General features: G+C 39.3%; 1 protein-coding gene across 1 annotated transcript; it reads left to right on the plus strand.

Annotated features, from left to right (window-relative positions):
• Positions 1–116: 116 nt before the first annotated feature.
• On the plus strand, positions 117–10,769 carry LOC135463330 (acid-sensing ion channel 3-like). Its single transcript, XM_064740591.1, has 8 exons — positions 117–262; positions 1,773–2,331; positions 6,842–6,943; positions 7,437–7,626; positions 8,025–8,099; positions 8,749–8,845; positions 9,640–9,854; positions 10,624–10,769. The coding sequence occupies exons 1-8, from the start codon at positions 117–119 to the stop codon at positions 10,767–10,769; spliced, it is 1,530 nt and encodes a 509-aa protein (XP_064596661.1).
• Positions 10,770–19,019: the final 8,250 nt, after the last annotated feature.

Genomic DNA, 19,019 nt, shown 5'->3' on the forward strand with positions numbered 1-19,019 from the left:
GACAGATACACGTTTGGATGCCTCAACATTGCACTTCCGTTATTCTTCCCGTAGATTTATTCGCGGTTGATTAACGTTCCAGCGAGACATTTTGCTTGAATTATTTGATCTCATTAATGGCATCAGTGGAAAACAACGATACCGACCAGGCCGGTGACAAACCTCGACGCCAGATGCTAGGAATGGTGGCGGAGTTTTCCCAAGACACATCCCTACACGGCGTCAAATTCGCTCTGCAAACGTCTGTGTCCTCGCCTAGACGGTAAGCCGACCAATATCCGTTAATTTTTGTTTGTAAAACCGTTTGTTGCACTTATGTCGCAGGAAGTGGCTAATGAACACAGTTTTATCAAAGCTAACGAAGGTATTTATTTTACAATTGCAATTCAACTGCAATGAGTATTTAAATGGAATATTACTTATGGTAGAACCCGCTTTGCATCTTATTCCGGTTAGTACAACCCCACACTGTCTCCTCGCGTCCTTGTTAAAATTGCTGTTTAATAGTTCAAAGAAATACAGAAAACCACCGACTTTGGCAGGATACTGACGAGCTGTGACACACTATAATTGCGGAGGACAGTGATATACCGCAGAGAAACAACTGTGCCATTAAGTCTTTGATCAGACAGTCCTCTTATATCTGACACGATGTAAGAAAATAAATTGGAAGCAATAGTTTATGACATTTTTTTATGTCCAGAAAACCCCTAGGACACTTCAGACTTTGATCTGAGTATATAGATTTTTCCAAAATTCGAGAAATTAGAGGTTCGTTTATCTGTTTGATCCGAATTTATTAATTCGTAAATTTGTATCGGATCAGAAATAAACCCTGATAAGTTTGTGATTTATCTTACAACCAATTTAATTTTGTTTATTTATTTTCCTTTTTTATGATGCGATTCCAATCCTTCGAGCGCAAGCGTAAATCCATGTCACAAAATTACATCACTATAAATTCCAAACTACCTTGTGTAAAGAATGATGTCATCATTCTGGGTGCTATGCACAGGCCTAAGATAACCGGTGTTTATAGTGCGTGGGTGTGGAGGGAAGACGCGTAGCTTAGTCAGTAAGAGACCTCCAACAAGGAATTTGGAGATTCCTCCGCTCTCAACGTTCCTAGATGATCTTGGTGACAATAGGTTGTCACCATTTGAGCAGCCTTAGGTTCGTTGAAGACGAATTACCTCCGACCAATATGGTATACAAGTGTGACTGCCACACGTGCGAAAGGCCGTCAGTAATTTGCCTAGGGTCGTTAGTTTACCTCGGTCTCTCCGGTTTTAACCGCCTCTATATCGGTGAAATCATCTTGTGTATGGCGTTAATGAGCAATTAATCGGTCATAGTCAAATTGCAATCGTTTACTTTATTTAATTTGTTTGCAACCAATATAATATATGATTTTTCCCCTATTTTCATTGCTCTTCTTGGTTTATTTATTCTTCTTTTTGAATATATCGGTATCTAAATAAAGCAGATTGGTCTTACTGAAGATCACTGGCCCCAGGGTCAGGAAGCGATCTTAAGTCAAAATTTTAATTGTTAAATTTGGTATGTTCCTTTTCGTTATTTTAGCTGAAATTTGTGGTACAATAAATACTTACCCAGAATATACGTTGTCAAGCAATATTTTTACCATGTTAGATCGGAAATAAAAAGTTCATAACGATTGGAAATTTTGACTTAAGACTAAGATCACTTCTTGAACCCGGTGCTTGGTACATAGTGTTAATTTTGACTTATTTCCCTTATTTTCCCTCCAGAATACTCTGGACCACGGTTATTGTTGCACAGCTAGCTGCCTTTTTAGCGGTCATCACTGGTCAAATAATCCATGTTAACCAACTCCCAGTCCTAACCAATGTCATCACAAGCTACGAGGACCAGTTAGCCTTCCCGGGGGTCACCGTCTGTAAGCCACTTTCCAAGGCTGCTTACCCTGACCTCGAGCCATTCGAGAATGACGTCTTGATGAATCTCAATATTAAAAACCGAACATTCTTCACGTCACTTCCTGTTGAGGATTACGCCAGAATCGACACCGGGGAAATCTATCACAAGAGATTTCTGCTTCAGAAGAAATTTCTGCGGTTTTGCATGTTTGCACACAGTAACTGCTCACATTTTGTTAAGACAAGCCTCGCAAGAGATTCTTTTTGCGAGAGCGTCAATAGTGTTTTACCAGACGACATATCATGGTCACGTGACACGAATGAAACTGAAACAGCCAATAGATCGAGAGGGTTCATATCAAGGACACCTGGTAAGGAAGCAGGTCTCAGCCTCCTTCTAAAGCTTGAGGGGGAGGATCGCGGTGTGAAGGTCAGTAATGGTAGTTATATTTTTTTTTGGAATTTTTATTGAACGTTTTGAATGTTGAATTGAATTTTTCCATCATGTATAAGATGATCTCTAAGAAGGCTTGGTGCTGGTGCACCAGATGACGTCGCTATTAATGACGACAATGTACTAGTCATTAACGTTTTTACATTCAATTTCAAAAGAGTTCCAATGATCCAGCAGCGAACAGCAGTAACATGTGGAAAAAATTCTCACAACACCATTGTCAGGCAATTAAATTGAACACCCTTGAACAGAGCGCGTTGACTGAAGTACCGGCATTTGTTGCGTTGGTATATATGGCCTGATATTTCGTCTGATATTCGTGTAGACCAAACAGGGCCGTTCCAACTCCGTTATCTAAGGTTTAAGACATAGGGTGTCCAAAAGTTCGTTGAGATTATCACATGTGTACCGTAGTACATATATTTTCTTCCATAATTCTATTTTTCCCATGTAGTGTTATAAAACAATAACCCCAAAAATAAATTTTATCAGGTCGTTTAGCTGAAGCAGGTATACCTGTGGGCAAGAACGATAACTCTGTCTAGGGGACCATAAATCCAGATTAGAAGAGATTACGTCACAATTGTACAAAGGAAATAACCTGGACCATGGTTGATATTTGACACCGCACAGCAGAAAGACCCTGAGGCGTAGGCTATCCATAGTCGATCTATTCACGAATAAATCGTTTGTGACATATTCGATGATATGGCTGATAAATTGTATGTTTGGAACAATCTTTTCTTATCTTGTTGTGGGGAAGCATTACCAAATAAGCAAGTAACGACCAGGGGATAAACCATGGGCGACAAATGATGTTCATTATAAATTAAGAATAAGAAATAGATGTTTAAAAAATTTAAGAGGAAGACTGATTTCCTTTTTGTATATATACGCGTGAAGCTAATATCACTAAGAGAAAAGCAAATATTAAGATATGGTGAAAAACTAAAGGGAAAACTTTCTAATCCCAGTTTAGATTCCAAGTCTTATTGGTCTATAATGAAATCTCTGCTGGGTTCAAAAGCGAAACCACCTGTCCCTTCTTTAATCGTTAACGATAAAAATGTATCAAGTGATACTGAAAAAGCTAATTAGTTCGTTAGATTTTTTGTAAGCCATTCAACTCTTCCGTCAGTAATACCAGCTTTACCTCCATTCACCTATGGGGGCCTCCGTGGCTCAGTCGGTTAGCGCGCTAGTGCAGCGTAATGACCCAAGAGTCTCTCACCAATGCGGCCGCTATCAGTTCATGCTGGCTTCCTCTCCGGCTGTACGTGGGAAGGTCTGCCAGCAACCTGCGGATGGTCGTGGGTTTCCCCCGGGCTGTGCCTGGTTTCCACCCACAATAATGCTGGCCGCCGTCGTATAGGTGAAATATTCTTGAGTACGGCGTAAAACACCAATCAAATAAATAAATAAATAAATCCATTCACCTATTACACTGCTGCACGCCTTAATTGTATACATACAAGTGAAACGGAAGTAGCTGGTTTTCTGTCCAATCTAAATATTAGGAAAGCTTCTGGTGCTGATTAAAATTAGTAATTTCATGCTCAAAAATACAGCGGAAAATATAGCACCTAACCTCACTAAACTATTTAATTTCTCACTTCAGTCAGGAGTCTTTTAATAAGCTTGGAAACTATCTAGAGTATGCCCTTTCTTTAAAAATGGAGATAGACATGACATGTCAAGTTACAGACCAGTTTCTCTACAACCCTCTCTCTCTAAAGTGCTAGAAAAAGTAGTATATAAGCACTTGTATGAATATTGTATCAACCATTACCATCTAATATCGAATAATTCTGGATTTAAACATGGCGACTCGACAATATGTCAGTTAACTAAAATTGTACACGATGTATACAGAAGTCTGGATAATTGTAATGACACGTGTTTAGTTTCCTAGATGTAAGCAAGGCTTTGTTGAAGTCTGGCATGAGGGTCTTTTGTTTAAATTGAGACATTTGGGTGATGGGGACCCAATACTGACATGGATTCAGAATTATTTATCTGACAGAAAAATTAAAGTTTGTTTAAACGGAGCTGATTCAGACATATATTCTATTCAAAGTGGAGTATCACAAGGCTCCGTTCTAGAACCACTTCTATTCTTGATTTTTGTAAATGACATAAATGTGAACATTGAATGTAATATCAATATTTTTGCTGGTGATACATCTTTGTTCGAAGAGATGACTGAGTTTATTACATCTGAAAATAAAATAAATCGAGATCTAGGTCGATTGTCATAATGGGCCAAACAGTGGCTGATAACATTTAATGCACAGAAAACTGTATACTTACTTGTCTCCTTGAAAAAGAACCCGATGTACCCAAAACTATATTATTGATGGTATTGAAGTGAAGAGCGTTCAGCACCATAAACACCCTGGTATCATTCTACAACAATATGGTAAATTGGGGCGAACATATAAGATCACTCGTAAATAAATGTAATAAGAAATTAGGTATTATAAATAGAGTGAAAAGGATATTAACAAGGAAGTGTTTAATAACTTTATGCAATAGCCTCATTAGATCTACAATAGAGTATGGCGACATATTATATGATAACTGTAGCATTGCGCTTTCCCAGAAACTGGAAAATGTTCAACGGCGCGCAGCTTTGCTTTGTACAAGTGAAATGCGTCGTACATCAGATACAGCTCTGCTGAGTGAACTCAATTGGACACCACTATATGTTCGGAGTTAACAACATAGGATTCTGCTATTTCTTAAAATTGTAAATGGATTTTTCCCACCTTATCTACAGTCCCTATTACCAAGTCTGTCAGCAGAGTATAATACATATAGGTTAAGGTATAATGAAAATTTACGTATATTTAGATGCAGTCTCGGTATATAAAATCTTTCTTCTACCCGAAAACAACTAATGACTGGAATAATTTACCTAAACATATTCGCCATTCTTCAATTAAAGAACTTCAAAAATTTCTATCTCTACCAATTATTACTACATCTGGTGATTTATAGCGTTATATAATGACTTTAGCAACTTTTCATCTGTCCAGCACTGCAGAATGAGAATGGGACTCAGCGCTCTTCGGGCAGACCTTTTTAAGTCTAATATTATTGAAGATACTACTTGCCATTACTGTAATAATACATGTGAAGATAACTTTCATTATTTTTTTTTATTTGCTCTCAATTTGCCACCCATAGGAAGCACATGCTACATACTTTCACACAAATTATTTCACCTGGTGTAAATTATTCTGTTTTTATTCCACAATGTTCACGACATATATGTAATATACTTTTGTTTGGCTCTAAAGATCTAAATTACGAAGATAATGAACTTGTTTTTCAATGTGTACATAAATTTATCAATGATACAGAAAGGTTTTATGACCATGATAATGGTAATAACATGTTAACATTGTAAATAATAATTAATTTATTTCAACTTATATTCCGTTTTCTGAAATATGTATTCCCATATTTATATGTATGTACTTCGTTAGCTATTATGTTATTAAATGATGCTTTGACAAGATCTCCGTAGTAGCCATTAGGCTGTGAAAAATCCTCGTTAAATAAATAAAGAATTAAATTAAATTAAATTAAAACAAATTAAAACAGTAAGGCATAAACAAAAGGATCCAGCCTTTCAGTTAATATCAGATTGTTCTAACGCCTGTAGTAAGAAGCGTGATAAGCTGGGCTAAATGGATAGTCTTGTCAATAATTCATTGTAGAGGACTTTGTCTGGGTATACATTGATTTGCATGCTAAATTATTTCCCTCCTGGTGTTTCCGGGAAGAAAAACAAAACAAAACAAGCCAAATAAAGGTTTCAGGTTTTGTCTCAGTACGCATGCGCGTAGCGTATCATAGGTGTGACAGACTAGAGCACTTGATTATTTATGCCTATGGTACAACAATACAGCCTTCGGAGACAGCCCAGAATTCAGCTCCAATCCAGTTTCTTAAAACGTATTTTTCTAAATTTTTGATTTGGAACTTTCCTCGAATCCCATTTAGTCCAGGCTGTCACAACGAGTGGAATAAAACACGAGGATTTTGCTGAACTGTACGTAACCGTCGAGGGTCATAATGCTTAAAAACGATCACGTAGATTTGTTTGTCTCGCAACGATGAAATTTTGATCTTTCTAGCTTATGAAACCACAAGCTTGGAGTAAAGGGTAATAAACCGTGAGATCTTCTGTGTGCGATCCTTCTGGTTAAAAACAGCGTTTCGTCCTCGATGGGGCACATGGCTTCCTCGAATGTGTTCTATGTAATGTTTAATGCGATATGAAACATGGCCTAGTGCAATGTATATGAATCATTCCCATGTCCTGATTGAAAATTTTAGAGTTTCCACCATCACATACCAAAGTTGGCTGTGAAGCCGTCTGCTTCTGACTGCGTTACGGTGTTATTTAAAACAGTTTGATGAAACATCATGACAAGTATACGGAGAACCAATAACTTTCCGTTACTTTGACTGACAGTTGATCCTCCACGAGCCTGACGAGAAAATACGGGTGGTGAATTCAGAGTTCCTACAGTTATCTCCCTTCAGTGAAAACTTCATTGGCGTTAAGTTGTTCAAGGTATGTATGATCATTTATAATTCAGCCATAGTTGTACATATTTATTTATAATTATTGAAGTATACAGAGAACGAATCTTTTCGAAATTGCTTAATATGTATTGAAGGACCATTCAGCCGTGTGTTATGTCTTCTTATAGATGGCAGATCTTAACACACTAGAGCGTTATACCGAACACGCTGAATATATCACAGTATCTTAACGATGGTTTACAATCTCGACCAATCGTCTAAAGCTTAACCACGTGGCGATTAAAGGTTATCCTTAGAATTGGTTTGATCTAACAGATTTTTGTTTAACGTCGTAATCAAAAATGTTGAACTTATATCACGGCGGTCAGGACCATGGATGGGTTAAACCACAGTGCACCACCGCCAGAGCTGGATTCGAACACGCGACCTCTTGGTCAAGAGACTGACACTGAGAGCACAAACGAAAATGTGGAAAAGGCTTTCGGTAGAGTTTAGTTAAAATACAATTTTGATTTCTATAGAACAAGTTTCTGCCTTCGCCTTACCGAGCATTTGGAGACCGGAAGTGTCAGGTGACAACGGGTGACTTCCGGCACCCTCTAATTCCCACCGGAAAGTACACCCTTCGAGCCTGCCAGGACGCCTGTATGATTGAGGGCGCCAGAAACTTTTGTGGGTGTCAACTGGATTACGCCAGTGGATGGGCTGATGGTAATTAACCCTGATTAACCCTGTACGTTGATGAATTCTGAGATTTTTTTGTGTTCCCTTATTTTAGAGACTACCGCATGGGTTTATAATACAGATCTCATAGATGGACACATTGACTGTATTTTATCGTTATTAAATTTACCGTTTCATAACCGTAGACACCGTAAATAAAAATTATGTCGCCTAATAGGCTCCAATCTGTATCCATTCTGCAAATATCCACAACCAAAGCAATATCTGCAAACATGTATGAATGAATTATAATATGAGGGCTCACAGTCTATGCGTTTGAAGTTGTTGAAGTTGTTGTCGGGTAGAAGATGCTAACTATCCCACATTCTAACTTAGGCATAGTAACTCTGAATTATCTTCCTCCATCTTTTTTCCCTACTCAACAGAAAAGGCGTGTGATCCGTTACGGTTGATCGACTGTCACGCGAAGATGATGGAGAGATTCTTGAACAACACTCTCCGTAAGTTGTTTGGTTAACCGCTTGCAATATGCTCTCATTCGTTGGTCCGCCGTCTATTTTGTTACTTTTATTTTAGTATTATTGCTGCCCAGACGAATCTTTAAAAGAGACTTCCCTCAAATCCTGTCTATGAATTTTTTGCTTTCTTAGTGACTGAAAAATGTGATCTATCTTTTTACATTTCAAGTGAATGACAATTGAGTACATGTGCACTGGACAAATCGAGGTATATCGTAGGTGTTTAGCACCGCTACTTGAAGAGAATCATGCAAAAATAAAACAAATCGCTCAGATATTTCAGCGGAAACCTCAAATTTTACGGTTTGTATTTCTGGACATCTCGAATAGAGGTTTTTCGCTGATATATCTAATTCTCTTCAAGTGAATCATTCAAAATCAAAACGCTTTTTATACTTTTTACATTTCCAGTGAATGACCATTGAGTACATGTGCACTGGACAAACAAGCAAAAATAAGTGTGATGTTAAACACCTACGCAATACCTCGATTTGTCTAGTGCACATGTACTCAATGATCATTAACTGGAAATATAAAAAGTATAAAAAGCGTTTTCTTCTGCAAACGTGTTCCAGAGGATAGATTATCCAAGTTTGATAAAGGTAAATCCTTTCTTTTTCTGTCGTTTTAGCGGTACCTTTGTGCGACTGCCCGTTACCGTGTGAAGACCTAGTGTACCACACGACTCTATCCTCTAGTCCCATTGGAAACGTATCAGATACGAACAGGTAACAAAATGTCTCTGTCAAGTACTTTATGTTCTATAGCCAATGTTACCACAAGACTCTCTATTATAGACCAATAGAAACGTATCAGATTCAGACAGGTAACAAAATGTCTCTGTCAAGTACTTTATGTTCTATAGCCAATGTTACCACAAGACTCTCTCTTATAGACCCACGGGAAACGTATCAGATACGGACAGGTAACAAAATGTCTCTGTCAAGTACTTCATGTTCTATAGCCACTGTTACGACATGACTCTGTTCTCTAGTCCCATGGGAAACGTAACAGATAAGGCTATGTAACAAAGCCCAATCTCCACTAAGTACTTTATGTTCTATAAACACGATTTTCTCTTTTAGTCCTTTGGGAACCATAAGGGATACGGACGTGTAAGTAATCTCAGTGCCTCTGCCAAATACATGTACTCAATGCTCTAACTACTCTTTGTCTTTCTGTTTTAACTACGAAGAGCATCTGTCTAAATTGAACACGATATCCAGTATGTTAGTGTTGTTTCCAACTGTTTACCCCTTGTACTTAATCATAGGGTGGATTTTTAAAACACGCATGCGCCATAGCCAGCGTCCATGTATCGTCGTATAAGCATTATCCCCAAAATGAATGATGGATACCTGTCTATTCCGGCAATGTGACAACAAAATATATTTTCTGGTCGTTATTGGACTGTACAACCTTATTACATCTATATAACTTCCAAATTACTAGAGACCATATGTGCAATAAACCTTTTTCTGCCAGATGTTAATAAATCGCTAAACAGTGTTTTATTTTCCAGGGAAAATGATATCCTTATTCACATCCACTTTGATCGCCTGAAGATCGTGTCTACAGAGCAAGTGCCCGACTACACCACCGGCGACGTCTTTGGTGCTGTCTGTCTTATTTTGTATACTGGGGCCTCCGTGGCTCAGTTGGTAATGACCCAGGAACCTCTCACCAATGCGGTTGCTGGGAGGTCAGGTCAAGCTCATGTTGGCTTCCTCTCCGAGCGTACGTGGGAAGGTCTTGCAGCAACTTGCGGATGGTCATGGGTTTCCCCCGGGCTCTGCCTGGTTTCTTCCCATTATAATGCTGGCCGCCGTCGTATAAGTGAAATATTCTTAAGTACGGCGTAAAACACCAATCAAATAAATAAATAAATATAATGTATATTACTGTTGTATTATTTTTTGGTTAGGATTTAACGCCGTATACTCAAGAATGTTTCACTTATACGACTGTGGTCAACTTAGTGGGTGAAGGGAGTTCGTAGTAAATTAAAATACTCAAATAAAATAAATATCATCCTAGACGGTGCCATGTAAGGTTTCTCCTTTATGATCACCATCTTCAGAACTTTTCTTGCAATTCTGTAAGCGATTACTCAATACATGTATCTAGGTATCAAGAATAGAGTCACCTGTTCTCGCTTGATATACTTCTGGGTGGCGATTTCCCGTTGCTTAAGCTCGGCTTATAAAAATCAGTACCACATTTGTTGGGACATACCGCTAACAGCTTGAAATCCTTTGCTCATCTGGACCGTGTTTCATGTCACGACTGGTGCCTTTAGAACCGGCCTGCTACACGCTTGAAAGCGACCTATAATTCTAAGCAAAGTAAATCGAAGCATATACACTAGCAGTAATACGACAGGCCTCGGCATTTTGATTGTTCAAGATTCTTTCAATCATATGCACTGTATATGATGTGTGACTGCTTTATGGATAGATAACATTGTGGATAACAAATTGTTTCTTGTTTTCTTCTCTTCCCCCAGCGTCTATTGGCGGTCAGATGGGGCTGTTTCTGGGTGCCTCCATCATCACGGTAACAGAGCTCCTGGAGCTGATAGTCAGATGTATGTATGGCTGGATGCGGAGAGACGTGCGAAAGACAAATAGCCCGGTGGATGTGAACAAGTAACAACGGTAGAGACTCGCGAAAGACGTCCAGCTGGGTGGAGGTCAACAAGTAACCAGGCGACTCGCGAAAGTGAACCAGTCGAGAAATCTGCCGAGGATATGGACAAGTAAGTTGGAGGCTCTTGAAAATCATTCAGTTAAGCGTGGAAAAGTTATCAGCACAGAGACCCGCGAAAGACAACCAGCCGGGCGGACGCAGACAAGTAACCAGGCTGGAGACTGGACAAGTAACCAAGTTAGAGACTCTTGAAATTCAATCATTTGGGCGTGGTCAAGTTACCAGTACCGAGACCCACGAAACACAACCGGCGGGGTTTTGCAGAGACTGAACTTGACGAAACTGTAATCCCTGGGCATGTAACCACTCCAAAACACCGTGTCTGTAGATCATATGTCAGATGTGGTGGTATAATTATAGCAGTAAAGGACAATCTCTATCTAGATGTATCTGTACTAACTATTGATAGCAGTTAAATTTTTTTGATTAGTATATAGCAGAAAAGCACTAATATCTACGCTGACGTTTGTTTAAGAGTTGTGTATATCCTACCCGAATGTTCTATTTATGCAAATGAGGAGTTGTGATTAGAATTAGATAACACTATATCTGATATATGCACTGAAAGTAGTCGTAGAAAATAGCCGTACATTAAATAAGGCTGACAGTATTACAACTGACCCACAACCAGCAGGAGAAGTACGCAGTGATGATGACACCCGGGGGAAACTCACGACAATCCACAGGTTGCTGGAAGACCTTCCCACTTACGGCCGAAACGGAAGCCAAACTTTCCAAATGAAATGGATGCTGGTTGTATTTTGTTAGACACAGCGAGGACACTTGCAAAGTTAACAATTATGAACTGTTAGAAGTATGTAGCAATAAGAATATGTTCATTTGTAATGGACCATTAAGCAGAAACAGGTATATTAAAATATAGAAAACAACCTGTCAAAACGTTGGTGTTATTGATTATGGGATGTAATGAAATTTATAAGCTATTTTGAAGTTCACCATTTTTGTAAACTGTACTCTGATATGTCCTGCCCTGTATCTTTCGATTTAATTTATTTCTTGAACTAGAAGACGTAACATATAGACATGAAACTGTAAGTAATCCAAAGAAACCTAAAAAAAATGGAATGCAGGAAGTTCATAATAATACAATGAGGATATAGATATTGACAAAAAAAACCTACTTCTCAATGAAATTAATTGTTCGAACAATTTTACAGAAGTCATTATTTTTGTGTTTCAAATGGGCTTTCAGAAATTCTTGTTACGGCAGCCTATAAGACATTTGGTCTTAAAACTTCACACCTACAATCCCAGTATCTATACAAAACAAAGATATTAAGCCCTGGCTTGAAGGTACTTGCTTTGAAAAGCGAAAGTATTATCGCTTAGGTAAAAAAATTATATAAGCATAGAACTGAACCTAATAAGAAATGATTAATGCAGGCCAGCAATGATTGTAAAAAGACTTTAAAGAAAAAATATAAAGAGTATAGCCTTCAAATTCTAAAGGGAAGCTTTTTAAGAAGGAATCAACGAAAAGGTTATTGGAAATATTTAAACCGAAATGGAAAAACAAAACAAACAGAGCACGTATCATTGCAAAATATGTACCGCTACTTCAAAGATATAAATTTCGATTAACATGAACTACAAAATTCGTGGATCGGACCCAGTGAGACAAATGGCAGTTTAGAGAGGAAAATAAAATAAGAGAAAATTAGATATATAATTAAATATTTTACAAAATGGCAAGCCGTGTGGAATCGATTTAGTTCTTAAGGTAGAACCCCAGCGCTGGACATTCCAGACTGCAAAACAGATGCTTTCATGCTCGCTGAAATCGAGCATTCCCTACAGGCATGTGAGTCTTCTCTGTTGGTACAACACAGTGCAAAGAAGACAACCCCTGTACTTTTACAACTAATCTCGAGAATATTCCATGCCCAACTGTGGCTTTGCGACTGCGGTAGCACAGCGCTGTGCACCGTAGAGTTACATGCATGGCCTAAAAATGCCACAGAGTTGAGAAAATATGGGCCAGATCTTATCAAAAACACCATTTTAATTACGGAGGACTCGATCGTAGTCGTAGGATGATTCAGCCATGCTTACTAAAATAAAAGGCCGATGGACGAGGCTTATACCCCTCCCCCCCCCCACCCCCACCCCCCCCCCACCCCACCCCCCCGGCAAAAAGCCAAACGAAAAGAAAAGAAGTCCAGATTATCACTCCCGGAATGCAGAAGATGTTTAGATACTTGCTTGTTTGAAACAACATGCTGTGACACCAACTGTAGGGAGCCGCTAGCCTTTGCCCTACAACGGCCACGAGGCTACAGGGCGATCTATTCTCATCACTGCAAGTCACAACCAGTTGGCCCAACTCTCGCAGCCTATCGCTCGACTTGGCTATAAAAACATATAACCTGTGGACTGCGAAACTGCGCCAAATTCTTCAAGGGTATTATCGAATGTCGGACATGACGCTTATATTACCATAATTCCATGGATTCCGTGTCAGACAAACCATTTGCGTAATCTAAGGTGGTTGGTATGTGAGCGAAACTCGGCCATCGTATCGCCCAGTCGCTCTGCTGTACACACTTTTCCAAGATCTTAAACACCTCCGGGTGTCTTTCAAAATATTTGTTGTAAAATTGTTTTATTACATGTATAGGATTTTCAAGGTGCTAATTAAAAAGTGAATACTGGGATTTAACGTAACTTCGGCCATGAAAACTATTTAATCAATTTACCATTTAAAGCCAAATCTTCATTAAAATTTCTGATGTCTAACCACTACCTACCAGTTGAATCTGGCTGCTGGTCCAGTACTCCTCGGTCAGAAAGAACGTGTAAATTATGTAATTTTGACATTGGGGATGAATACCACTGTGTTGCAGAGTGTGCTAAATTTCACAAAAGGGCCCCTTTTCTGCCAAAATTGTGTTATACTCGCCCTGGTTTAAATTAAGAAATCTTTTTTCCGTCAAAAATTACTGTACTTCAAACCAAGATATAAAAAATTGTTACCATATATAGCTATGTGTAAAACCGCCATCTAAGTTCTACAAATTGTCCAGTTGTTCTTATATCATGTTCTTGGCCTGAGTCATGATGAACTTACTAACCTGCTTACTTAATTGGTGGACGTAGACAAGTAACCAGGCTGGAGACTCAAGAAAGCCAACCATTCGAGCGAAGGTACAGTCCAGTAACACCAGTAGAGACTCGCGAAAGACAACGAGCCGGCGGACGTAGAAGTCACCAGAGTAGATACTAGCGAAAGACAACGAGCCGGCGGACGTAGCAGTCACCAGAGTAGATACTGGCGAAGGACAATCAGCTGGGTGGACGTAGAAGCCACCAGAGAAGAGACTGGCGAAAGACAACCAGATGGATAGGCGTAGAAGTCACCAGAGTAGATACTAGCGAAAGACAACGAACCGGGCTGACATTGACAAGTCATCAGCAGAGACACTCGCGAAAGACAACTAGCCGGGCGAACAGACGAGTAATCAGTATACAAACTTGCGAAAAACAACTGGCCGAGTGGTTGGTGGTTGGTGGGGCGTTTAGGGTGCTGTTTTTTTCTCAGGCATGACTAACTTCATAAGGTGTGATAAGGAGCCTACTAACTCAACAACTTATTCCAAATCGAACAAAAGTTAGACTATTTATACAACACAAAGAATTCTATTTGCGTTTTTATTTATATTTTTTGGGTTATTTTCGTTGATGAAGTTGATGGTTTCTTATGAGACGCTAAATATGGCGTACAAGACTATTTGTCAGTAGCATGCCAAAGGTCGGTATAGTTTACTCTGGACATTCCGGGTTTCTTCGCCCGCGCAATTGAATAAGTCTTGCATGGCGTTAAACAATTACCGATCAATCAACCAATCAATTTGTAAATCTACCAATCTCTTGGATCCGACAAAACGCCGTCTGTATGAGGTTAGTTTACCCATGTTGTTACGTATGTATCTACATTTGGTTATTACGTCCTACTTATACAATTTTTCAGTCATATGACGACGAAGAGTCATTTGGTGTGTGTCTATTAATACGTCTTTTTGCCAATGCCGCGAAAGCCCTGCCACAGTGTCATGCCAAAGACACCAGATATGACACACCATCCAATCACATTTTACTCACAGCGGGTAATTCTGTCCTGTTTCCTTGTTCTAACCTCACAATGTTGAGTACCGGTCAAAGGAGACAGCTGGCAATGCCATTTTACAAAAACTGTGTCTCCACGTCGACGAGGACGCTCTAACCACTAGGGTGTCGATGCGGTCAATGATTTTATTTAAATGGCTACTGTTTAATGTCTCAGTCATGATAGAAACTGGCAAATAGCCAAAGTAACTAATGAATGAACCGCGTGTGTACTGTATTCTCACGAGATTAGCAGAATGACGAAGACAATCAGTTATATGATAAACAAATTGTCTGCACGACTGACATCCGTATTCCACTCGGCGATAAAGGCTTTATCTCTGGGAAACGTAAAGTTAATTTATTCTTACTGGAAGAGACATCTTGGCATTAAGTGTAGCAGAAGAGCATAAAGCAATAAGTTTATGCTCAAAAACAGCACAACGCCATTTTGAATATTAATGCTGCATGTATAAGCCAATACAGCGATAAAGATCGACATTCTTAATCATAAAAGCAAGTCTTATTCCAATCAGTAATGTTGCTGTACTTTTTGGGCGCGGTTACTTATTCACTGATGTGGGTAATCGGCGTTTACCCCGTGCTTAAGAATATATCACCTATACTACGGCGGCCAGCATCATAGTGGGAGGCAACAGGGCAGAGCACGTTGCTGGCAGACCTTCCCAGTGAATACCCAATGCAAAACTACAGCATGGAGAGTACAACCAGAGCAGCGACGACAGTGTGATTGTTAGCAATCGGCCTCACGCAACCGGTGAAGTCTGGCGTCTTGTCGGATTACCTCAGTTAGGGTTTTATTCTAACTGCTCTAACTATTGCTTAAACGCTTAAACACACGTAGTAGCAAAATACAGATCTTAATTTATTTATTCTTCTGACTAGATTTTAACGTCGTACTCAAGAAACGGTGGTAAGTATTGTGCTATCCGGGGAATGGGATGGGGGCTTGAGGGGGGGGGGGGGGGGGGGGGCCGAGAAGAGCACGTCCTACTCGCCACTTCTTACATATTCAAATTAATCTTCATTTAGAAAATCTTAAATAATAAGATAGGCTGTGGCCTTGCCTTTTGGTCACTGGCCCGCATTCCCATGCGTGAGTGAAAGCATTTTGGTTCAAATGTCCCACGCCGAAACCAGAAGGCACCCCGAGGGGGCAAACTAAATATAGATACTATCCTACTATACAAGCAAAGGTGGACTAAACATCCTGGCCCGAGGTCTGGGGCTGGGGCCGATTTCTCAAAACCGTTTGTGGCTTAAGTCAAAATTTGAAATAAGATCATCATTTTGGAAGGGGCGGGTGGGGGGGGAGGTAGAAATCAAAACTTTGTCAACGTCGTCAATGTTATCTTTAGACAAATGTGTCCTAATTTGAACTTCGAAAATCAAAGAGGAAGAATCTTAAGGAGTTTGTCGTGGCTACCTTGGTTTTACTCTTTATATTGTACGTCTTTAACTATACAGTGCTAATGAATAAAAAAAGACAAAAAGCATGTTTATCATGTCTGTAAATGGTGAAGTTTCGTTTACAAAAACTCTTGGCCACGAATCCAGAGTGAGTGAGTGCTTGGGGTTTAACGTCGTACTCAACAATTTTTCAGTCATATGACGACGAAGGAATCATTAGGGTGCATGTACGTATAATGTGCCTCCTTGTTGCAGGACGGATTTCCACCGCTCTTTTATTTAGTGCTGCTTCACTGAGACGACTTACCGAAGGCAAGTAAGCCGCCCCGCCCGAGCCATTATACTGATACGGGTCAACCAGTCGTTGCACTATCCCTTTCATGCTGAACGCCAGGCGAGGAAGTTACAACTTCCTCTTTTAAAGTCTTAGGTGTGACTCGATCAAGGATTGAGGATTGATACCAACTGTGCTATCCGGGCCGGTGCCGCGAATCCAGCTTAGCACGAAAATTTAATGGCATGGTCTTCAGCCCTTGACTGATCTGCGCATAGAAATTCTCCAAATCCCTGCAATAACTTTTCTTGTCAATTCGCTGACGGACAGACAAATAAACGTCGGCCTATATATATATATATATATATATATATATATATATATATATATATATATATATATATATATATATATATATATATATATATATATATATATAGGTCGACGTTTATTTGTCTGTCCGTTTCTTAGTTTCTAACTTTCTTAGTGGAAGTAATAAACAGAACTAAGATAAGACACGATAAGATAAGATACAATATTTTTATGAAATATTAATAGATCCACTGTTAACAATTCTACATACATTGTTCCAGTACCTCTTGTAAGAGCTGGTATAGCCTTATATACATGTACATTGTAAAATCAAAAGCATCCATCCTAACAGTTTTCATGCATATGACATAGAACATTACATTATATACCATATAATTTATGCTTCGGTAATATATGCACCTGTAGTAGCGATTAACATCCTAATAATTTATTGAAATAACTTCGGTATTATATGCAATAATCGAATAGGCCCCTAATTTGGCTCGGTTTGTCACAAAGACGTATTCAAGGAAGCCATGTAAACTCTTTCCATAAAATATGTACAGTATCTTATAAACTCCTCCGGCTTAGACGAAGCGAAGGTACGAAACCAAATCAAGCGGTCATTTAAGCTTGAATTACACTCAAAAAATTTATCTGTATAACTGTATTAGTCTGTATATTATAACACAGCACTGCGTCATATTCAACATAATATCCTGTTACTCTAGTAGAATCTTTACGTTGAATTAATACAAAGTGTGTGTTATATTTAACAGAATAATCAGAACAGTTGCAATATGAAAATACATTATAGCATCACTCAGATATCGTATATTCATCGTGTTGAATTAGATTGCCATGTTGGATATATGAACAGTTGCAATCACAGTGCAACTGAGATACACATTTTGTTATCGACATGTTATATACTAGCATGGTACACGATCTGAATATTGATTTCACTCAGCTGCCTAGAACATACCTCGTACACCACTGAAAACTGTTGACTGCTTGTCTTTCCGTGATTCCGTCCTCTTTTCGTACCTTATATACTTTCTTAGTTCTTGGGCTGGGTTAAAAGTCGGTTTTGGAATTGGACTTGCGATTGTTGACCTGGAACGTCCATGTTGATTGGCGGCTGGTATACGAATGTTTGTTTCGACACATATATTATATACCTATATTCATAGAAAAACACAGGCCTATACAACAAATTGAATCTTTTAGATACAACAGTATTGTTATCTAGTAAGGCAAAGACGTTAGCAATTAAAAGACCGGTTGAAAAACACTCATATTTGTGGGGCAGTGTATGGAAAATAACCAAAAATGTGTAAACGTTCACATTTAAGCGTAATCACTCTTTAATCAACTACAAAACATAAAGGTGGTGCACACGTGTGCATATTCGCCCACAACTCCACAGAATGTGTGCCATGCTTTTCAAAGCTCGGCACAGCTTAAAGCTTTTGCCATCTCAGCCTCTATCCGAACTCAAGACGTTTCCAAATTACGCCTGCTTCCGAACTCCAAGAATTCCCGATTTGATCTGTTTCCCAATTCAAAGCGTTTCCCCAACCCGGGCTGTTTCCCAACTGAAAAGCGTTTCCTAGTTTGGCGTGTTGCCCAACTCGATTTGTTTCTCAACCAAAAGAGTATAACAATTCAAAGAGTTTAACAGCTCAAAGAGCTTCCCAAGTCGGCCTTTCTTCCAATTTAGAGCCTTTGCTAGAGGGTCCCAAAAACGCAGAGTTAGTGGCATCAGTGTTTCATATCTTAATTGTGCCAAAATTATCGCACAATGAATTATAAAGTTTTTAATCTCAAGCACCACCGCAAACGCACCACCAACCAGCTCTGTGAACACCCCACCAACCTGCACCGTGAATGCCTCACCAACCAGACAACCGCCAACACCCCACCAAACAAGACTGTCAACGCGCCAACCAGCACAGCCCACGTCTCACCCACCAGTACCGCCAACGGCTGATCAACTGGCAACGCGAACGAAACAACCAGCACTAGCTATGTACGCACAACTGATTGTTGTT

The sequence above is a fragment of the Liolophura sinensis genome, chromosome 3, assembly GCF_032854445.1.
Source record: "Liolophura sinensis isolate JHLJ2023 chromosome 3, CUHK_Ljap_v2, whole genome shotgun sequence".
In the NCBI taxonomy this organism is placed as follows: domain Eukaryota; kingdom Metazoa; phylum Mollusca; class Polyplacophora; order Chitonida; family Chitonidae; genus Liolophura; species Liolophura sinensis.

Bases quoted from the DNA above. Each gene is read 5' to 3' on its own strand.
- LOC135463330 (XM_064740591.1), top strand. From the start codon at position 117: ATGGCATCAGTGGAAAACAACGATACCGACCAGGCCGGTGACAAACCT. The intron at 7,627-8,024 runs GTAATTAACCCT...CCTACTCAACAG, and splicing joins CGCCAGTGGATGGGCTGATG to AAAAGGCGTGTGATCCGTTA. The intron at 8,846-9,639 runs GTAACAAAATGT...TTTATTTTCCAG, and splicing joins AACGTATCAGATACGAACAG to GGAAAATGATATCCTTATTC.